Source organism: Orcinus orca, chromosome 9 (genome assembly GCF_937001465.1).
Source record: "Orcinus orca chromosome 9, mOrcOrc1.1, whole genome shotgun sequence".
Lineage (NCBI taxonomy): Eukaryota > Metazoa > Chordata > Mammalia > Artiodactyla > Delphinidae > Orcinus > Orcinus orca.
Genome location: NC_064567.1, coordinates 85,453,681 through 85,478,132, shown reverse-complemented (window position 1 = coordinate 85,478,132; position 24,452 = coordinate 85,453,681). Strand labels below are relative to the sequence as shown.

Here is a 24,452-nt window from a genome sequence, read left to right as displayed (position 1 = left end):
AGCTTTGCATGACATCTTCATTAAAATCCAAGCAGAGACACAGTGAATGGAAACTCCATCCTGTGATTCCCCAGCCATCCTCTCCCCCGATCTCCAACCATTATTCCTACTTCTTTTCTTGCTCATGCATTCGGCTACTCTGAGGATGGGAGCCTGAGGGAGGAGTGAAGGAGAAGAGCAGAACTGCATCCCTACGTTCCCTTCACTTTGACTCCACCCCATACACACTCAGCTCCCTCTCCGTTCCTAACCAACCTCCAGTGTCAGAGAGACATGCAGGACCAAGGCTATGACGTTACTTCTTTCTCCTTCCAGGCTGTGTTGCAAAACCATTACTTCCCTTCTGCTACCACATCTTACCCCCTCCTGACCCCTTAGTTCCCTCTTCTGTGATTACAACCAACACCCACCACTCTCTCCCACCCCACTGCCTGGTGGGTGGGAGAGGCATGAAGATATCGACTCTTTACTCTTGCTGCCGGGGCTGTAGCAGGGCAGATATAGGCTAGAAATGCTGGACTGAAATTGAATGAGTCTTCCATAGAAACCACATTATAAGAGTTGTTAAATTCTCTTCTGCTGACACTATATTTCAAGTCCATGTATGTAAGTTACCACATGTCTTCTGGCTGGAACCCTAACCACCTTGTTCACCCACTTTCTGAGGGAAAACAGGCACTATGGCCCATGCCAATACCTTACAATTCCATAGTTGAAGACTCATATTAAGGACATCAGGTAACTTCAGATTTACAAAGTATATACAAGGAAATTGAACTGTAAGAAATAACTCCAGCTTTCATTAACGGAAATTGCATCTATTATCTTTATAGCTGTTGTTGCTATTTGGTACCTAACATAGCGCCTGGAGCATAGGATGTCCCAATAAATGTTCTGCTGTTGAGCAAGTGACATATTGAAGCCTGAGAAAATGGGTGGGGCTGGTAACTTCAGTTGAGACAGGCTTGATTAAGTTATTGGGCATCTCTGCAAATGAGCAGAAACCTGAAGATTCCTTTAAAACAGGAACTGGCAGGGTCTTGCTTCCGAACAGGAGAGATGGCAAATGTGAGGAAGTTGGGTTTCTGAGAAAGATAAATCAAGGCTGCCGGTAAGGCTGGAGCTGATGTTAGCGTATGATGCAGCATAGGTGAATGATTTCTAGAAGGTTACTGGAGATTCCATTAAGTCCAGTTTCTATGTTCATTCAGTTCTGCCTCTAGCCAGATGCTTAACCCTTCTCCCGAGATAAAGCCAAAGCCATAGAATATAACTGGAGTTGTAGGAATCGCCCTCTGCTCTGACATTCACGTCCAGCTGTAGCCAGGCACTGATGTTATGATCAGAAATCTGTAAATTAATTGAAGTCCATAATTTTACAGGAGAATTTTTCTTCCTAGTTTCCTAGCAAAGTGTCATTAGAAAATGTACTGTCTTTTCTTATCACTAAGGAAGAAAAGGTTTTCCTTCAATCAGGTCATAAGAGTCCAAGAATTCGAGAAAGCCAGGGTTGCTGGGGCAGCTGGAGGGAGGACCCACTCTTTTCATTATTATTCTTCCCACCCTTGGAAGGTCATGATCATTCTTTAATGTCAAGTGCAGACATCACATTCCCATCCAACTAAGCCTTTCTCTGTCATCTCCCACCTTCTTGATCAAGACACTAGTGGTAGCACTTGTCAGCTGGTATTCCCTCTGCCTATTCACGTCTGCTCCCCTCTGCTAGACTGTGAGCTCCATTTGCCTCTAGTACCTAGTGCAAGACTTGGCACAAAAATGCCACTGAATTGAATTGAACCTAGGAATGGAAGGAACAGGGGCAGCAGTGTGGACATACTCCCTCCACTCCTCGCTGGAACCCTCCCCACAGGAGTTACTAAAGGTATTGAAGGTGTACACTTCTCATTATGCAAATCTCTGTTTTTATGGGACCCAGCATGCAAGAGTCAGAGGTCCAACTGCTACAGGAGGCCAAACATTTCACTGAGCAAATACAACAGCAGGAGTTTCACCTGAAGCAGGCTGATAATTTTCCACAGGCATTCACCACCGAGGTCTCCAAAATGAGAGAAGAACTTCTCAAGTATCAAAATGAATACAGTGCAGTGGAGGAAAGAGAGTTCCATAATCAGTACAGGTTGAATAGGTAAGTACATGATTCTCTCAAGCTCGCTGAAGACAGATACAAGCAGAGGTGTTTCCACATAAACGAAATGAGAAAAATTAGACTAACTGAAGAAGGAATTTTAGGTAGAGTATGAGAGAGCAGTGTTAAGAGGATGACAAGCCTAGCTCTTTCCTTGATTCCCTAGAACAGGCAGTCCCTGAAAAAGAAGGTTACACAACTTTCAGTAAGAAGCTCAGGTGACAGGGAGACGCTCTCAGGAAGAGGAGATCCCTGTAGTGGTTTCCGTGTGTCAGGAAAGCCATACCCATCAGGAGCTGCAACCAAAGCACACACTCCATAGAACCAGGACTTGGCACACACTCTCCGCCTTTCCAGCCCTGGTGGTGGCCCCTTACCCTCTTGCGATATCAGATCCTATGTCTGCATGGCCGGTACCCCACAAGCACTTGCCAAACAAGCTGTATGTGAATGGAGGGTCACATCTATTTCACTTGATTCTTCTAATATAGGAATGGGGACCACATAGTCAACCCTATTCTCCTATTACCAGACTGTTCCTTAGGATCAAGGAAGAAAGTGATACCCTTTTGGAAGACACATTCACTTATCCAAATCTGGAGGATGTCATTCAGTGAACTACAGCAGAAATGTATTGCTAGAAGGGATAAATGTTATTTCTAAAATCTCCTCTAACATTCCTCCTGTGAAGAGCAAGTCAGTGAAAGAGTTTGTTCAGCAAATCACACTATTTAGATTGAATTTCAAAACAACTGCAAAATCCAGGTTTTGTGCTCTGTGCTGTGCCTGGGTACCGGAGAGAAAGCCAAACCACCTCTCCTAGAATTTGTTACCATTTAAGGTGACAGAACTTTCTCTGGCTATTTTTAAGAGTAGGTAGAGTTCCCTCAGAGTGAATGTAGCTCAGTCCTGCCAAGAGATAAGCGAGTGACTTCGGTGACCTTTGGAGGACTTTGCCCACCCTGGTTTTGAATCCTCTCTTTGGGGCCTATTATTTCAACTGGGGGAAGAAGAAGACTAGCTTAATCAGGAGAATTATATTCGGGGGAAAGAAATCTGAGTCCTTCTTTGTCTTTCAGTCTAAACTTGTTTCAGGCTCACCAGTGAGATCTGTAAAAAGAAAGCCTAACTATTTCTGTGCTCTGTAAGCACTCTTTCAGTTGAGAAAATAATGAAATTAAAACAATTGGTGGCTGTTCATTAGTATTGAAAATATGAATGCTTGACATTTCCACGAAAGGGTAAGAGGACCATAAGTCAGTTGATATTTAAGTTGTTTAAAATTTCCAAGTATTCCTGCCAAGGGGAGAAGAAAAAAAAGACCAGAACTCTTGCCTTTTAGGTATAGACAGGCAAATTGTTCTCTGAGTTGCTTGGGATGGGGCTGGAGGTGGAGGACTGTACATAGTGACCAACAGTAAACAAGGACATTCAAAATTAACATTTGCAGAAATGTTTAGTGTGTATTCATGTTGGATTTGTTAACGTGTTATACTGTAGCTTACGCAAACTCCCTTGCATTCTCAAATACTAGCAGCTCAAGAATTAACAAACTTATTTTCATAAAAATAATGGTGATACCAAAAGAAATACCAGGAAAGAATTATAGGCTGTATACTTCATTGGCTTAACATTACATGGTATGGAAACAAATTCACTCAACACTCCCTCCCCAGGAAAAAAGTAGATATTTCCATCCCCACATAAAAATAAAGAAACTAAGCCAGGGAGGGGGAAAAGAAAAGAAAAAAAACTATTCATCCAAATATTCAGATGATATTTTTCAAATCAGCACAACAAAATCTCATTTTATTCAGAGCCTGAATAACAGAAGCCCAAATAACTAGCACTCCCCCACCCCAGCATCTTTAGGAACTTCTGACTCACTGGCAGCTACTAAGAACAAGATACTGTTCACATATGCTAGAGAAAAGATATTGCTCTATAATTTGATTTTCTTATGTTTTCACATAATATAAACTCCTATTAAATGCTAACGGCGAGCATAATTACACGACTGGTTAATAATTAAATCTGTTACAACAGTTCCTGGTTTGGGATTAATATTCATAGATGATCTCTTGATAAATATGCAGTTCAGGAAAGAATATGTAACTTACTTAAATAAATTAAGTAAATACATTACAAATAAGTAATGAAGTGATTAAATAAATACTGTTGAGAACTTATTTTAGAAACAAAGTAGAATTCATTATCTTTCCAAAAACTTTCCCTGAAAAGACTCTTTAGTATTCTTTTCAAGGTTTTCCTTGCCTTCACTTTGTTACGTTTTGGGGGGCTTCTCTGCTTACTAGTTAAGTCCTGAGATTTGGACGGCAAATCAATTGTGTCTCTCATGCTAAATCTGATATATTCTGACAAGTCTCCATCAGCTGGGAAACAGGGCCGTGGTCGGTCAGTGCTGCCTGTCATGGGTGTGGATGTGGAGAGGGGGACACGCGTGCTGCACGTGTGCAGGACTATCACAGTGTGACCATGGCCTTGGTAACTATTTCCTCTGCCACAGCTGCTTCCCTGTTGGTGCTCACCCAGGGGTTTAGCAGTCATTTTCCATTCTTAGTCCAACAGTAACAGCACAATTGGAACCAAGAAACAAACAGATCTGGTAAGAAAGGAACAGAGGGATTATTTTAGTGATGTCTCTGGAATTCCGGAAAGTTAGAATATGACAGAGGGCCATACAGTGCATCAGGATTACTAGTAAGGAAAAACTCACAGCTGGAGCAGATTTTACCTTCTAAACATTAAAAACAAAAAAACCAAACCTTTCCTGCTCCCCCTGTGCCAACCAAGAACAGAGAGAGCTTAGAACAGGTTTTGCAGCGTATAGTCCTCATAACTGAGAGAGAAACACCCAAGATACACGTTTACAAGGCAGATCCAACCCTACAACTAACGATTCCACTTTCTGTCCGGGCCCCCCCACTCAAGGCAAGGTTTGAATTGCTTACAGACTTCCTGTGTGATTCTGAGTCGTGTCAGAGATTGAGAACTGTGGGTCCACAGAGCGGTCCTCAGCACTGACTACTCTAAGAATCCCCTGAGGCTTCTCTCAGTGGCCACTCAGTCTGTGCTCCAGCACCTCCAGCGATGGGGGCTCACAGCCTCCCACAGCAGCCCAGCCCAGCCCAGCCCAGCCCAGCTTCGGGCAGCCTGACTCTTAGATGGCTTTCGCTTGTATTGGTTCAGAAATCTCCCTTCTTACAACTTCCACCCATTCAGGCTGGTTCTACTCCTGATGTGGATGACGCCTCTCCGCGCTTGGCAGCACACAGGGCTTCCAGCAGTCCCTCTTCACCCACAAGTCCTTAAAACCAGAACCCTTTGATGACATGGTTTCAGTTTGGACTCTTGCTGTAGAAAAGGAATGAATCCTGAGGAGCTCTGACACTGAACCACGCCTTAGTCAGAAAAGCTGAAAATGTCAGATGTAGATTTTAATGTCAGTTTGAAAGTTTACAGGTTTATGTATATCAAGAGGCACACGTACAATAATGTTTTTTCATCCCAGCAATGCCACGCAAAAATGAGAACCCAAAACGAGAAAACAGACAATGCATAAAGATGTTTCTTACATTATTATTTATAAAAGCAAAAAATCTAAAGCAATCTAACTTCTAAAAAATAGTGGAATATTTCAATAGCAATGTATTCCAGAGGGAGCTTGATACTGAAAAGCACCCTGGAGTCAGATAGAGCTAGGTTTGATAGTCACTTCAGCCTTGACCGGTGAATTTGGAAGAGGTGCCTAACTCCTCAGTTTCTTCATTTGTACATTGAAGGTAACAATAGCCACTGAGAAAGGATCTGCAGTTTAGAAATGATGTTTGTGAAGACCGTGGCATATAGTAGGTTCAGTATATATTAGATAATATCAATATTAAGGATTATTTTATTATGGTACATCCACCCACTAGAAAACCTTGAAACTAGCTATTAAACTATTAATTATGAAGTCCGTTTTGCAACTTGGGAAACTATTTTAATTACACGTTAGGTAAAAATGGATTCAATAATATATACATATTTAATATAATTTCATTAAAATATACAAGGAAAATAAAAATGATCAATTGTGGTATGAGAGGTGTGGGATTATGAATGATGTATTTCTATAAATAAAAGTATACATCTTTTAAAGGAAAAACGTCAATGTTTCTTAACAAAAAAGAAAAAATCAGATGGCTTCACAGGCAAATTCTATCAAACATTTAGAGAAGAGCTAACACCAATCCTTCTCAAACTCTTCCAAAATATAGCAGAGGGAGGAACACTCCAAATTCGTTTTACGAAGCCACCATCACCCTGATACCAAAACCAGAAAAAGATATTACAAAAAAAGAAAACTATAGACCAATATCACTGATGAACACAGATGCAAAAATCCTGAACAAAATACTAGCAAACAGAATCCAAAAACATATTAAAAGGATCATACATCATGATCAAGTGGGATTTATCCCAGGGATGCAAGGATTCTTCAATATACGCAAATCAATCAATGTGATACACCATATTAACAACTTGAAGAATAAAAACCATATGATCATCTCAATAGATGCAGACAAAGCTTTTGACAAAATTCAACACTGATTTATGATAAAAACTCTCCAGAAGAGGGGCATAGAGGGAACCTACCTCAACATAATAAAGGCTATATATGACAAACCCACAGCGAACATCATACTCAATGGTTAAAAACTGAAAGCATTTCCACTAAGATCAGGAACAAGACAAGGATGTCCACTCTCGTCACTCTTATTCAACATACTTTTGGAAGTCCTAGCCACAGCAATCAGAGAAGAAAAAGAAATAAAAGGAATACAAATTGGAAAAGAAAAAGTAAAACTGTCACTGTTTGCAGATGACATGATACTATACACAGAAAATCCTAAAGATGCCACCAGAAAACTACTAGAACTAATCAATGAATTTGGTAAGGTTGCAGGATACAAAATTAATGCACAGAAATCTCTGGCATTCCTATACACTACCAATGAAAAATCAGAACGAGAAATTAAGAAAACAATCCCATTTACTATGGCAACAAAAAGAATAAAATACCTAGGAATAAACCTACCTAAGGAGGTGAAAGACTTGTACTCAGAAAACTATAAAACACTGATGAAAGGAATCAAAGATGACATAGAGATGGAGAAATATACTACGTTCTTGGATTGGAAGAATCAATAGTGTGAAAATGACTATACTACCCAAAGCAATCTACAGATCCAATGCAATCCCTATCAAACTACCAGTGGCATTCTTCACAGAATTAGAACAAAAAAAGTTACAATTTGTATGGAAACACAAGAGACCCTGAATGGCCAAAGCAATCTTGAGAAAGAAAAATGGAGCTGGAGGAATCAGGCTTTCTGACTTCAAACTATACTACAAAGCTATAGTAATCAAGACAGTATGGTCCTGACACAAAAACAGAAATATAGATCAATAGTACAGGATAGAAAGCCCAGAGATAAACCTACACACATATGGTCACCTAATTTACGACAAAGGAGGCAAGAACATACAATGGAGAAAAGACAACCTCTTCAATAAGTGGTGCTGGGAAAACTGGACAGCTACATATAAAAGAATGAAATTAGAACACTACCTAACACCATACACAAAAATAAACTCCAAATGGATTAAGACCTAAATGTAAGACCAGACACTATAAAACTCTTAGAGGAAAACACAGGAAAAACACTCTTTGTTTGCCCAGCAAAGGAAACCATAAACAAGACGAAAAGACATCCCTCAGAATGGGAGAAAATATTTGCAAATGAAACAACAGACAAAGGATTAATCTCCAAAATATACAAACAGCTCATGGAGCTCAATATCAACAAAACAAACAATTCAATTAAAAAATGGGCGGAAGACCTAAATAGACATTTCACAAAAGAAGACATACAGATGGCCAAGAGGCACATGAAAAGATGCTCAACATCACTAATTATTAGAGAAATGCAACTCAAAACTACAATGAAGTATCACCTCACACAGGTCACAGTGGCCATTATCAAAAAATCTAGAAACAATAAATGCTGGAAAGGGTGTGGTGAAAAGTGAACCCTCCTGCTCTGTTGGTGGGAATGTAAATTGATACAGCCACTATGCAGAACAGTATGGAGCTTCCTTAAAAAACTAAAAATAGAACTACCACATGACCCCACAATCACACTCCTGGGCATATACCCTAAGAAAACTGTAATTCAAAGAGAGACGTGTACCACCACAATGTTCACTGCAGCACTATTTACAATAGCCAGGACATGGAACCAACCTAAATGTCCATCGACAGATGAATCAATAAAGAAGATGTGGCACATATATACAATGGAATATTACTCAGCCATAAAAAGAAACGAAATTGAGTTATTTGTAGTGAGGTGGATGGACCTAGAGTCTGTCATACAGAGTGAAGTAAGTCAGAAAGAGAAAAACAAATACCATATGCTAGCACATATATATGGAATCTAAAAAAAATAAATAATAATGGCACTGATGCACTGATGAACCTACCGGCAGGGCAGGAATAAATATGTAGACATAGAGAATGGACTTGAGGACCCGGGGCAGGGGAGGGGGAAGCTGGGGCGAAGTGAGAGTAGCATTGACATATATACACTACCGAATGTAAAACAGTTAGCTAGTGGGAAGCAGCTGCATAGCACAGGGAGATCAGCTCCGTGCTTTGTGATGAACTAGAGAGGTGGGATAGGGAGGCTCAAGAGGGAGGGGATATGGGGATATATGTATGCATATGGCTGATTCACTTGGTTGTACAACAGAAACTAACACAGTATTGTGAAGCAATTACACTCCAATAAAGATTTTAAAAAAAGAGAGAGAGAGAGAGAAAACGGATGATAGAAATGTAATTTAAAATGTCCTAAAGAATTATCCATTTTATGTTTGTTTAAGAAAATATCATTTTATATTTAAAGAAAAGACTGTAAGCCTTATCTTGTGGGAGAGTTTCACATCACCATTTTGAAACTCAGGGACGCTCAGGTGGTCTTTGCAATCCAGAGATGGCAGCACACTACCACCCCCTGGTGGCAACACGGCTAAGGTGTAGGATCAACAGCTTGGAAGTAAAATAGCAATTTATACGCAAGCTCTAAAAGGAAAGGTGTTAAGTGTCCAAAACTCTGAAAAACTTCAACTTCAGCCTGTGGCCCACACAACTAACCTATATTAAATTCCACGTGGTGCATACTTATTACACAAATGTTAACTTACTTTATTGCAAATACAATTTCATAAAAATAAACCTGGTACGCATGCATCTTTAGACCTACTGGCTAGTGGGATTTGATAATTTGATGAAAGCAGTAGAGGCTGTAGCAGTAATCCAGGCAGGTACTAGTTTACTGCAAATAAAAGAAAAAGTCCAGAGCCCGCCTGAAGGAACTTGAGTCTGGGGGGCAGTTCGTGCTCCCAAGCAGTTACAATATGATGAGAGAACTGCTTTGATGGGTGTGTGTACAGTGTTGAGGCAGGACTGGGGAGGGAGCACCTAAATGGGCCTGTGGGACTCAGTGAAGCCATCACAAAGGATGGACACCAGGTCTGGCAAACACACCTGGGAGTGCATTCTGAGAAGAGAAAATAGAAAGTTATTACTGTGGAAATAGTATACTTTTTTGTACTTTGTCAAAGTTGTTTTTGTGTTTTGCAGCTTAATGGAAGAGAAAAGCCTCATAATAAAGGAAATCGAGAAGATACCTAAGCCAGGAGTAAGTCTTAGATGATCTAGACTTTGTTAAATACGGCTGGATTGAAACATCCCTTTTGATAAATATTAACGTTTATCACAACAACCATACCCTGAAACATTTGAAAGACCCAGAAATCTTAACAATGGATGGTGCTGAAAGGAATATCTGCATAACTTTTACAGTAAACATAAGTGGTGCCTATTACAGGATTTAGCTGTTTGGCATCTAGTTCAGGTTATGTTTAGTTGGACAATATCTGCTTTGTTTTCAGAAGAAAAAATGGTTGGCACTTAAAAACATTATTTTTGCTATAGTTATTACTCTCATAGCTTCCTGACTGTCTCAAGCTTATTACAAGAATTTTTTATAAAGGTGTATCACTTATTCATTCCTGCCTAACAAACTGCCCCAAAACATAGTGGTTTAAAACAACAGCCGTTTCTTATTTTCCTCAGTTCTGAATTCTTCTGGTCTGAGCTGGCTCATTTGGGGCTGGAAGGCCTAGGATGGCTTCATTCATATGTCAGCCAGTTGGGCCGCTAGTTGATCTAAGGTCACATGTCACTGGTTACTCTCATGACGGTGGAAGGGTTTCCAGTCTCAGGAAAGAGACAGAGAGTCTCAAGAGAGGGCAAACCCCAACACACGCACTTTTCAAGCCTCTGCTTAGATCACTGTTGGTAACATCACATTGGTCCAAGCAAGTCGCATGGTCACATCTAGAATCAATGGGGAGAGAAATAGGTCCTACCTCTTAATGGGAATAAGGACAAAGACATATTGCAAAGAGGCATGCAAACAAAAATAGGAGGAATTTATGTCCCTTTTTTTGCAATCTATCATAGAAAGTAAATACAGAGATCATCACACTTTGCATTGCTTTCACCTTCTAAATGGTTCTATTTAAAAAGTATGTTGTTGGTGGTCTAATTCCAAGGCATAGAGTAAAATGCCTTTACTCTATATGCATAGAGTAAAATGCTATAATATATATGAGTATGAATATATTGATACATCATATTATATATTAATATAATTATGTATATATTATATACTAGTACACAAGTATTCCTAACCATCATTTTCAACACAGATTCTGTGGGAAAAAGCACTGTGGATTTTAGTTCCTGACCATAGGATCACCAATTTTACCCTCGAAGCCACAGTGGAGGAGGACGAGGGTGATATGCAGAAAGGCCAGAGCAGAAATGGATCCTTCCACTAAGTCATTAGTAATGTGTGGACCTTCTGAGTATAAGAAGGCTTCTCTCTCACAAGTCAAACACTCCCCAGAAAATCAGTCATGGGAAACAAAGACCTGTTAGGAGTCTGGGGCAGAGGGCATTTGGGGATAATGTGCCTGAGTTAAAGAAGTAGTCTTAATAAGAGAGCAGGGGATTAAGGAGTACCAAGGATACGATATTCCAAATATAAACTTCCTAATCTTTAATTCTCATGTGTGACTCAGGAAAACCATAAACCTGATATTCAAAGGTTATTTGCATCTGGTGTTGCCAAATCACAAAGCTACTAGAAAAAAGGCTGGGAATTTTTACTAACGCTTTTTGGTATGAAATAAATATGAACTCAGAAAAAGGAAACACTTAAAATGTAGGAAGATAAAAAAGAGCATTAATTTAAAAATGAGTTCAAATCTAATGTGAAATGTTTAACACACGCAGTATAATTGCCATGCCTTTATTGAAGAGGTCAGAAATAATAAGTTGCATTTAACTGCACAAGAAATCATTCATGAATCTCAAAACAAATATAATCAAGATGGTGAGTAAAATTATTTTTAATTTGATTTTTAAGAAGACAAATGTTTGCTCAGACTCTGTATAATCTGATAATTTTCATGACTTTTAAAGGAAATGGAGAAGATGAGAATATTGAAAGAAAGCACTGAAGAATTACGTAAGGAAGTAACGCAGAAGAAATTAGAAATTAAAAATTTACGGGAAGATTTGACATCCAAGCAAAAGCAATTACTAAAGGAGCAGAAGGAACTAGAAGAATTGTTCGAATCTCAGGTCACCTTAAAGGTATGTTACTCACAGCTCATAAATATTTAAACATTGTGCCTGCAAGGACATAAAGGGGCATGGGTATGAAGATTGACTGCAAATGTTTGACAAAGACCAAAACACACACACTGAAATGTTCTGCATTGTGACTGATCCTATCAAACTAAACCTGGGCTCTGGGAATTCACAAAAGACTCTGGAGTGTTTGGTAGCATCACTCTAAATTGGAGTCCTGACCTGGGGAAAAGGCCTCTCTAAACCTCAGCAAGCATTCTTCAATATTGGAAATGAGTGTCACAAACACAGTCACTTCCTTCAAGAGCAAGCAAATGTTCTAACCTCTTTTGTATACTGTTATTACTGCATCCTTCTTTGTTTGATTCCACTTCACTTCCCTCTCACCGTGAAAGTGATGCAGGGCCTGTATTTATGTTTTAGGAGATAATTAAATTTCATTTTATTTTGAAACCTTTGTATAATAGGTCTCGAAACAATCGAAGTAACCTAGACTTATGTCTTAAAACTACATCTGAGACACCTTGGCTTAGAGGACAGTTATGATTCACTTTGACCTCCTTTTCCTTAAGAGTCAGAGCAGTCGGCCAAGATGTACCCAGATGCCACCCAGAACACAGGCACTGAGCACGGGTGAATTTACAAGGAACCCAATGAAACTAAGGCTTCACATGCACGAACCACCACCAAGGTCCTGAACCTAAGTATCATTTATAACTGTTGATTCTTTTTCTTAAAAAGAGCTCCCCAGGACTTCCCTGGTGGCACAGTGGTTAAGAATCCACCTGCCAAGGCAGGGAACACGTGTTCGAGCCCTGGTCCGGGAAGATCCCACATGCCACAGAGCAACTAAGCCCGCGTGCCACAACTACTGAGCATGCGCTCTAGAGCCCGCGAGCCACAACTACTGAGCCCACGTGCCTAGAGCCCGTGCTCTGCAACAAGACAAGCCACCGCAATGAGAGGCCCGCGCACCACAATGAAGAGTAGCCCCCGCTCGCCGCAACTAGACAAGCCTGTGCGCAGCAACGAAGACCCCAAGCGGCCATAAATAAATAAATAACTTTATAAATAAATAAATATATAATACTTTTAAAAAAAAAAAAGAGCTCCCCAAATTGTACAAGTTTCAGCCTCACAAAATTTAGATCTGCCTCAAGACTGAGCAAGATCCCAGGGAGAAACGCACCACACTGCAGGGATGTCCTCAACCCCAAGCATCTGTGTTACGCCAGACCCCAAAGTCCAGTGTGATCCTCAGGCAGGAAGGGGCTCTTCCACAACCCCTGCCACGTACATAAGATCCTTGAGGCTAAAAGTGAATCCTCCGCGAATCCACAGAGCACGGTGCAAAGTGGCACGAGACAAAACGAGCTTCTGATCTTGGCCTTGCCATTTACAAGCTGTGTGAGTTTGGGAAAATTATGTACCTTCACTTAGCCTCGGTCTTAGGCAGGGTTCCCTAGAAGCAGAGATTAAGACAAGTATTCACTGAGCAGGAGCTCTAAGGAGAATCCCATAGGGTAGCGAGGGAAACAGGCTAGAGGTGGGGTTCGAAGCGGGCCAAAATTCGGTTTCAGGAGAACCCTCCTGGCAACCTGATGCCATGAATTGCACCGCAGTGGTTGCTCCACCCTGAGGCAGAGGGATGGGCTGCTATATCTCCACATGGGTCACAGCCTGCTCCCCTCCACCTTCCACCCCCCATCCCCCGACAAGGCAGCTCTGCCAGCCATGGCAATCCTGTGGAGAGAACAAGCATGAGCTGTCAGCAGCCTCTGCAACCTCTGAGGGATGGGTGTACCTCCATAAAGGGAATCTATGCAGAGCGCCCAGAGGATGTGTTACACTCAGTTAGCTCCTCTTTAAAATGGTAACAACCATTACCATCTTGTAAGGTCATTATGAATATTAAATGGAATAATTAAAGCACACTGCATAGTACAGGACAGGCAGTAAGAATTCTACACCTCGTAGTTCTTTTCTCTTTCCTGTTTAATTTGCTTGACTGCTTCTGGTCCAAGACTACATAATTTAACATGGTTGCATTTCTTTACTAGGCTGAAGAGGTCCACCATCAATCCATTCCTGTACAAATTGGAAAAGAGATAGAAAAAACAACACGCAAAAAAGTGTATGGCTTAATTTTATTTTTTATCCCTCCCAGCCCACGCTCCCCCAAGTTATGTGTGCATGCTAAAACAAGAATATTAACCACTGAACACACCGAATTACTGTTATAATTTTAGAAATATCTGCATTTGGTCCTGTCTAGGTTGTATATATCAAGTTCTTCAGGAGAATGTAGTGCAGCACATTACTGTCATTCCTAGCATTTATGTCTTAATTTTGGGACAATATTCTCTTTCCAATTTTATATCATATCTCTATGGAGAACACCAACTGACTTTAACAGATCTGTGTATGGAATAAATGATTGGAACTGTGTAGAGTTTCATGGTCTAGATATATGTTGGCCAGCCAGATGCCTAAAGCCCAAGTGACAGTAACTCTTCACTTGCCAGCTATTCACGTGTGTAAGACCCCCAAGCATTCAGAGCAGATTTGGAGGCAGAAGTCACTGAGGAATTCTCAAGGTTTAGAGGAACCGAAAAGGGTAAAGATAAGTGAAGATACAAAAATCTGGAGAAGTACTATGATTGCTCTGGTGACTGATCTTAAAAGAAGAGAGAAAAAAAGCAGCAGACACTAGTAACGTTTCTAAAAGCCAAGCCCACTAGCACCAAAGTTGAGAAATTTACCTCAATTCAGGGAGGCTGGTCAGGATGAGGGCAGAATCCCAGGAGACGGTAGCAGTGGGGATCTGGGGAGAAAGTGGGGAGGCTGGACAAATTCCTGCCCTCAGTGGCACTCAATGGAGATATCCCCTCAGTCCCACTCATCTGTGGTCTTCACCCCACTTCTGAGATCACTGAATTTGTGACTAGCCCTTCTGTTGCCTGGTCAGAAAGTAAAAATAGGTAGACAGCCTGGGCTCAAAATAAGGCAAACTCATGTGTGTGTTGGGCACAAATGTATATGTGTATGTATGTATCCCTCACAGAGAAATGGAAAAGAAAAAACTGGTCGTGGAATATGAACTCAAAGAGCTAAATGACTCCCTAAAGAAAGTTGAAACCAAAATTAACGCTGTAATGGAAGAAAAGGAGGACACAATAAAGGAAGTTGAAGGCAAACGAGCCTTGCTTGAAATTAAAGAACAAGAGTATAACCAGTTGGTCAAGCTACTGGAATTAACCAGAGAGAATGAAGCAACTTCACTAACTGAAAGGTTAGTTATATTAATGTGTTTCTGTCATCTAAATTTTCTTCAATTTGTATTTGAGGATTCAAAACATAATCTCAAACATTTATATTGATTCAATAAACATTCTTATAGAAGTTTACATTTTTACCATTAATAAAAATATATTATTAAATAAAGCATTTCAAAGTATTTCTCCATCCTTTATTCTTCACTGCCCTCAATTTCCTGTGCCCAAAAACTTAAGGACACAATCTATCGCACTTTTTTCAGTTTCTAAAACATGCCTCAGGGAAATTCTATCACTGGAGTGTGCTATAATGGAGGGACTTTTTTCCCTGAAAATTATTGTATTCTGAGGTGATCATGATTTTTTCCTAATGGGAGCAATTTTGTGGTATGAGTCTCTGGCAGAGTGTTATTTTCCATTTTTAAGCAAAATTTCAGGGAGACTAGAAACTTCTGCCTCTGCCAATTTGCTCTTCCATTTGGGGTTTTTTTAGTGGCTGTGACTCTGACAAGAACTCGCAAACAGAACTGCTTTGCGCATTACTTACAATTTGATTCTAGCATGAAAATAATTCCTTATGCACCTGCTGAGCACACTGTCTTGAAAAACATGAAGGGCAGTTGATGACAAATCACTTTCATATTCTCTTTTTACCCGGAACAGAGGGATCTTGGATCTCAATTTACGAAACTGTCTCACTGACAAGCAAAACTACCATGATGAACTTTCCCGTAAGCAGAGAGAGAAAGAGCGAGATTTTCGAAATTTAAAAAAAATGGAGCTACTCTTTAAAGTGTCCTGGGATGCACTCACTCAAACACAAGCACTGCAACAAAGGCTTCTGTTAGAGGTGGGTGCTAAACACCACTATCGGGTTTGTAAGCTCTGCGACGTCTTTTTGTTTTTTGGGTTTTTTGGTTTGGTTGTTTTTTTTTTTTTTTCCTTTGGGCCGCGCTGGTGCGTCTTGTGGGATCTTAGTTCCCCAGCCAGAGACTGAACTCAGGCCCTTGGCAGTGAGAGCGTAGAGTCCTAACCACTGGACCGCCAGGGAATTCCCTCAGTACTGTCTTTTTTAAGCAAAAATATTTCAAGAATTTGTTTTTGCTGTCAATAAAGAAAGAGGGAAAGGAAAAGAACAGAGAAAAGATAACTTTAAAATGGATCAAACCTGTTATAGAGGCTCTGTCTTATAGTATGTTTCAATCTTTTCGTTAGCCCAAGATTAGAGACATGTCTTATTGGGATCAAGCAGCAGCCTGGCCAGGGGAGGCAGTTTGGCCATCCGGCTCTGGAAGAGCTAACGGGTTCATTACAGGGTAGGACCAAGTGGACCACTATGTTTGAAGTAGTTGAAAGAGTCAGATCCAGAATGGTGTCACTGTAGACTACAATAGTCAGAAACAAGATCCGATCATGTAAATATAGATGGACAGTCAGCCTGTACCTCCAATTAGTCAAGGGCCAGCAGAACCCAATGTCTGGCTACCTGGATAATTTTGTGCAGTATCAGAGGTGTACTACAACCAGAGAATGCTCAGTATAGCTGTTACTTTCTTACTACCTCTGCACTCCCAAATGGAGGGGTTTTGGTCCTGTTGCCTCTGATTCCCTCCTCTCTCACGTGGCACTCCCTGTGCTAATCAACCGAGCAGTGCTAAAAGGCAGTGGATTGTTGAGAGGGCTGCATCCCTGTGCCCAGGCCTTAGTCAGTGCTTCCTTTGGTGAAAATGAGATCAGTCTCTGAGATGAAGCAGCTGGGGGTACAGAAATCATACCTGTTTTCTTCAGGATTGTCATGGTCCCTGACCTTATGGAGGTTCATGACCTCAGACATGTAAACAGGAGTTTCCAGCTATGGTAGACACTTCTGATCCTAACCTATAAGCCTAATGCTCTTCTCCTTCTGGGAATATGGAAGGTTTATACTTCCTTGTACCCTCTGTCATTGAGCAGGGTCATATGATTGGTTCTGGCCAACGGATTGTGGGCAGAAATGACACATGTTCCTTCCATCCTGGAGCAGTGTGAGACCCTCTAGCTCTTTCCCCCATCCCGTGGCCATTGTGGAAGTACAAGGTGACATGGAAGTGCTGTAAATGGAAGCATCCAGGAATGCTGAGCCAACTGTGGTCGTGGAGAATCACCTTGACTGGCCACAGGCTTTTGAGCCATGATAGTTGGGCTTGTTTCTTTAGCATAACCTAGCCTATCCTGATTGAAAGACCAAGATTTAGCAAAGTGTGAAAATAAATGGTTAGAGTTATGAGTATTCTAAATAACTAGGTCTTGGTCTTGCTGTCAGATGGCACTCATGGACCTTTTTTCCTATCTCAATGGGGCAAAATGTGCTTTTCACAATTTTGCAAAACAAATAGAACAGTTATTTGTTATTATTAAATAAAACAACAGTATTTATGTTTCTCATCTACTTTTAATAGTTTTATTAAAATTCCTGCATGTAGATTGATTCTTTTATGACAATGAAATATTTTAAACTATAGAAATGCTTTTTTCCATAAAAGTTTACATTGTCTGATATTAGTACAATCAACCATTACACTAGTTCTTTTGTTGTTGTTGTTAGATTTTGCATGATTATTTCCTTATCCAACCATTTACTTTCATTCTCTCTTTGTCCTCATCTAGGTGTGTCTTTCATATGCAGGATATACTTTTTAATATCTAGTCTGAAAACTTATGCCTTTCAGTTCTTGTATTTAGTCCAAAAACATTTAAAGTAATTATGGATACACTTGGGCTTATGTCTACCGTATTACTATTGCTTTTTCTTTGTCCCATCTATTGTATGTCTCATTTTCTCTCCTATCTTTTCTTCTTTCGGGTTAATCAAAAAGATGAATTGTTCAATTTCTATTTTCTATTGTTCTATTTTCCCCATTTTTGATATACATTAGTTTTGCATTCTCTTTCCATCCCGAGTGGTTATCCTAAAGATGACACCATTCATCCTTAAATTAGAGTCCAGTAAAAATTCTTTTACTACTTCCTGGATAATGCTAGAACCTTTGAAGACTTTAACTCTATTTACCTTTGCAACTCTCATACGTTCACATATATTTTTTAAATCCAACTTTTCAAGTTATTCTTACTGGAAGTATTGGCTAACTACAAGCTATTCTATTTTAGCCCAAAGCCTTTCACATTAGGATGTTAAGTTGGAACTTTGGGTAAACACAGACCTTCTGGTACTCCACCTCAATCACGGTGAGATTTACAGTGATTAGCAGCTAAAACATTTCTTCTAAGACCTAGTGGAATCCTAGATGTGATGAGTAGGAAGCTCTTAGGAGCAGCAAATGTTGTTTTTATTGATAATACAATCCCTGTTTATTGACCAAATAACCATAAGTAAGATTTCTTTAAACAATAATAGGAAAAAAATTATCATTGCCTTTAGTAATCTATTGTGGTGATTCCAGTAGTAAATAAAGTCACTCTGTTAAATATTTGCTAATGCTGACTCAACAAAACATTACCCTTAAAAGTAAAAGATAAATAGAAGCAGTAAGATAATTTGTCACTTAGAGAAATACCTATTAGTGATCTCAAAAGCAGTTATACACTGATAAAAGTCACAATATTCGTTCTAAAATATGACACACCCTAAACAAAATTAAGTTGGTCTCTACCAGAAAATCTCTATTAAATAAAATAGAAGGGGTACATAAACATAATATAAAATGTAATTCTGCCATTTATACTTCCAGGTAAGATATGAAATATTGCAGTAGACCATGGTTCCTGTCATAGTAGCCAGAAAAAATGGATAAACTAAAAATCAGATATTTTATAAAGACATATGAGAGTTGTGGGAAGTAAATTCTAAAACAGCATAAACACTTCATAGGTGAACAGAGACAGGTAGGCTTTTTCCTCCCTGAAGCATTTGCCAAGTCTAGGCATGGGCAGGTAGAATATGGACCTCCCAAGAAATAACAAAGCTGGAGGCATAACCCTCCCAGACTTTAGACAATACTACAAAGCTACAGTAATCAAAACAACATGGCACTGGCACAAAAACAGACATATAGATCAATGGAACAGAATAGAGAGCCCAGAAATAAACCCACACATCTTCAGTCAGTTAATCTTCAGCAAAGGAGGCAATAATATACAATGGAGAAAAAACAGTCTCTTCAGCAAGTGGTGTTGGGAAAGCTGGACAGCCTCATGTAAATCAATGATATTAGAACACTGCCTGACACCATACACAAAAATAAACTCAAAATGACTTAAAGACTTAAATATAAGACATGAAACCATAAAAATTCTAGAAGAAAACATAGGCAGGGGCTTCCCTGGTGGAGCAGTGGTTAAGAATCTGCCTGCCAATGCAGGGGACATGGGTTCGAGTCCTGGTCCGGGAAGATCCCACATGCCACGGAGCAACTGAGCCTGTGTGCCACAACTACTGAGCCTGTGCTCCAGAGCCAGCAAGCCACAACTGCTGAAGCCCGCGTGCCTAGAGCCTGTGCTCCGCAACAAGAGAAGCCACCACAATGAGAAGCCCGCGCATTGCAACAAAGAGTAGCCCCCTCTCACCACAACTAGAGAAAGCCCACGTGCAGCAACGAAGACCCAATGCAGCCAAAAATAAATATATAAATTACAAAAAAAAGAAGAAAACATAGGCAAAACATTCTCTAACATAAATTCTCTTGGGTCAGTCTTGCAAGGCAATAGAAATAAAAGCAATAAACAAAGGGAATCTAATCAACCATATAAGCTTTAGCAAAGCAAAGGAAAGCATAAACAAAACGAAAAGACAACCAATGGACTGGGAGAAAATATTTGCAAATAATGCAACCGACAGAGATTAATTTCCAAAATATACAAGCAGCTCATACAGCTCAATATAAAAAAAAAAAGAAAACAAACAACCCAATTAAAAATGGGCAGAGACCTAAACAGACATTTCTCTAAAGAAGACATACAGGTGGCCCTCAGGCACATGAAAAGATGTTCAACATTGCTAATTATTAGAGAAATGCAAATCAGAACTATAATGAAGTATCACCTCACACCAGTCAGAGTGGCTATCATCAAAAAGTCTACAAATAATAAATGCTGGAGAAGGTGTGGAGAAAAGGGAACCCTCCTACACTGTTGGTGGGAATGTAAATTGGTACAAGCATTATGGACAACAGTGTGGAGGTTCCTTAAAAGACTAAAAATAGAGCTACCATATGATCCAGCAATCCCACTCCTGGGCATATATCCAGAAAAGATGAAAACTCTAATTTGAAAAGATATATCCACCCCAATGTTCATAGCAGCACTTTTGCAATAGCCAAGACATGGAAGCAACCTAAGTGTCCAATCAACAGATGAATGGATAAAGAAGATGTTATATATATATATATGCACATACACACACATACATACACACACAGAATATTAGCCATAAAAAAATGAAATCATGCCATTTGCAGCAACATGGATGGACCTAGAGATTATCATACTAAGTAAATCAGACACAGAAAGACAAATATCATATGATATCACTTATATGTGGAATCTAAAAAAATGATACAAATGAACTTATTTACAAAAGAGAAATAGACTCACAGATATAGGAAAAAAATTATGGTTACCGAAGTGGAAAGGGGAGGGGGAGGGATAAATTAGGAGTATGGGATTAACAGATAAATACCCACATATATAAAATAGGTAAACAACAAGGATTTACTGTATAGCACAGGTAGCTATATTCAATATCTTGTAATAACCTATTATGGAAAAGAATCTGAACCTGTACACCTGAAACTAACACGATATTGTAAATCAACTATAGCTAATTTTTTTAAATAAAAAAATTAGAAACAACAATGTCCTACTGTATAGCACAGAGAACTATATTCAATATCCTATGATAAACCTTAATGGAAAATAATATTAAAAAGGAATGTGTATATATATATATGTATAACTGAATCACTTTGCCGTACAGCAGAAATTAACACATTGTAAATCAACTATACTTCAATTTAAAAAATATTAAAACTGAAAAAAAATTTGATAATGAATATACAACCTTTAACACCTTCCCAGGCAGACAGCAAGTGGACATGTTACCTCTTAGTAACAACAGTAGTGCTAACTACATGTGACACACAGCCACTGGGGATGTGGAAATAAATGCAGCCTATTTGAGAAGCTATAATTAGAAACAAGGAGACCTTCTGAACCCTGTTTTCTGCCTTCACTCAAAGGCTCACCTCAGTGGCGCTCATTGCCCAGTAAGTTCCAAGCATAGTAGAGGATACCTCACTGGCCAGGGGCCTCCATCCACTGGTAAAAGGACCACCTCCATGGTAAGAAACATGAGGTTGTGGGGAGTAGGCAGTAGTGCTCAGTGTCTAAACTCAATTCTGGATTGAGAGGAGAATCTTGCTAATTTGCTCCCAACACAAAGCACACAGGAGTAAGCATTTAATGCAAAGTAGAAATGACCGACCATATCCTGAGTCCAGGACTCTGCTGCTCCCAGGAACACCAAACTGAAACACCAAACTGAAAAGCAAAGTCATTTTGGAAGAAATAATCCAGCCTCACTTGCTCTGGTCACTTACTTTACTTTGATGAATGCTCTAGGATCTCTCTCCTTGTGCTGGCTTCTCAGCTCAGAATAGCTGGGGTTCTGGCATTCCTCTCAAGGCAACTGATTTGTACATTTTGGAAAGTTTGAGTGTTCATAAAATAAAACTAAATAATGGCCTAGTGCCTACTTCAAAAAAGAAAAAGAGAGTTGAAGATAATGGTTTAAATGACTAAAAAAAATGTTCATTGCAAGATTATTTTTTTGGTCAATGAATGTAGACTGGAAAGTGTATTCAGGTAAAACTGATAAAAGAAAAATCAGATGGAAGAGAAAAGAATGACCAATGACTAGAAGAGGCAATTTTTCACGGAGTATAAAGAACCAAGGGTGAGTGCATATGTTTAAGAGTCTGAACTACTTGGGGTAACTCTAACTGTTCAGGGAACACAACAGGGGCCTATATATCCCACACCAAATGGATAAATAATCCCTACTCCTCAAACTCTCACTTAAGAGGTAACATACACAGTCTACCAAAGCAATAGAAATAAAAGCAAAGATAAAAAATATGGGACCTAATCTAACTTCCAAGGTTTTGCACAGCAAAGGAAACCATAAACAAAACGAAAAGACAACCTATGAAAGGGGAGAAAATATTTGCAAATGATGTAACCAACAAGGGATTAATTTCCAAAATATACAAACAGCTCATACAACTCAACAACAACAAAAACAAACAACCCAATCCAAAAATAGGCAGAAGAACTAAATAGACATTTCTGTTAAGAATACATACAGATGGGGGCTTCCCTGGTGGCGCAGTTGGGGAGGAATTGGGAATTTGGGATTAGCAGATGCAAACTATTATATATAGAATGGATAAACAACAAGGTCCTACTGTATATTACAGAGAACTATATTCAATATCCTGTGATAAACCATAGTGGAAAAGAATATTCAAAAAAAGAATGTATATATATGTATAACTGAACCACTTTACTGTACAGCAGAAATTAACACAACATTGTAAATCAACTATACTTCAATAAAAAAATGAAATATATCCAAAATAGATAAATAAATGAGATGTGTGAAAAGTGTAAAAAAAATAAAATAAAATAAAAGCAACACACATATACATCCTAAACTGAACTCTGAAGTCTGTAATTATAATTTCCTCTCTGTTTGGTCCATCACTTTGCCAATAGTTTGTCCTTATTATGGTTTTTTCCTTCAAAGAAATGCAAATAAGATTCTTGGCTTTTAATCAAGAGAAGCCTTAAGTGCTCTACCATCTAATTACTAAAGTAGAGTGGGCTCTGTTTGTTTCTGTATGTTGAAATACAGTTGGTCATGCAGTACCAAGAAATATATATGATTTTTATTGGGCTTTAAAAAAAAAAAAAAGAGAATATGGGCCTGCCATAGGGAGAGAGTCTTTGCTGGGGTTAGGTAAAACAATGACAAATTGGAATATGGAGGATTCCTTAATCGAAGACATCACACTCTCAGGAAATCATACTATACATTACAGTACACCTCTGCATTTAATCGTGGCTCCTGTTGACTTCCATTTGGCCCTGAAGAGAAATAAAACCCCATATCTACACTTTAATACAGTCCCCTCAGTGACTAGAGGTTTTGCTCTGACATTCACCGTCATGTTTTAAGGGTTGGAATAGTATGACTCTGCAAGGTTATTCTCTTTCTAAACACAAAACCATGCCCAAGATTGTGACAACAACAAAATCCTATAACCAAGTAAATATGTCACTTTCTGTACGTACATGTCAAGCTGTATACCATGCAGGTCATCAATCCCAAGGGAGCAGAACGCCATGCACCACTTACCAGTCCTGGGGAGGAGGCCCGTTGCATCTTGGTATTGGAGTCACCAAGGAAAACACAATAGTCAAGCACTGGACGGAACAACACTTTACCTACATAAAGAAGAGACAGAGGAAGATCAGCTTCAATAGTGGACATTGGTCCCCCGTGGCCAGCAGTCTCTCCTGACAGCTAGCTCAGGGCGATTGGCCTATGTTCACAACTGTCTTACCACAGCAAAAGGAACATTGACCACCACCCCCCACCTTGTGGAGTCTGAAATACTGAAAACTGGGGGTGTGCCTGAGGGCCACTGACATACAGGCTTAAGCAGAACAAAGGAGTTCTCAATGTGCCTGAAACAGGGAAAGATACTCCCACACAAGGTGATAAACCCAGCACAGGCTGTGTGGACTCTCTATCGCTTTGTAAAGAAGCGTTCTAGGCCCAAAGCCCACTCTTATGTGGCCAAGTGGGGGTGGAAAGACTGCATGCAGGAGACTGCCTTTCCCAACAGCACTTTTCCTTTATTTGTAGTTTTCTAGAAGTTTCATTTTTCTCTCCTCTGATTTAGAAGTGATTCTGCATCTCTCTCTTAATGACTCCCTTCCAGTGTTAAAGACAATTGTGACAACAGAACTATACGGAGGAGAGCATCAGCTTCAAGTCAGACAGAGTCAGGTTTAAATCCTAGATCCATGGAACAGCTTCTGATGTTAGGCATTTCTAACCTTTGAACTGGGATTATTGCAAGGAATAAAAGTGATTACACAGGTGAAGGTGTGTGGTACTAAGAATATGATACCAATAAATAAATGTTGCTTTCCTTCCTGTATACATATAAACTGT

General features: G+C 39.6%; 1 protein-coding gene across 1 annotated transcript in view; it reads left to right on the top strand.

The window, feature by feature from the left end:
* Positions 1–14,937: 14,937 nt before the first annotated feature.
* Positions 14,938–24,452, top strand: part of CCDC146 (coiled-coil domain containing 146) — a gene marked incomplete at its 5' end in the record, with an annotated part of 32,616 nt that continues 23,101 nt past the window's right edge. Inside the window, 3 exon segments of the mRNA XM_049714812.1 lie at positions 14,938–14,987; positions 14,989–15,231; positions 15,878–16,064. Coding sequence (XP_049570769.1) covers positions 14,938–14,987; positions 14,989–15,231; positions 15,878–16,064 — 480 coding nt within the window.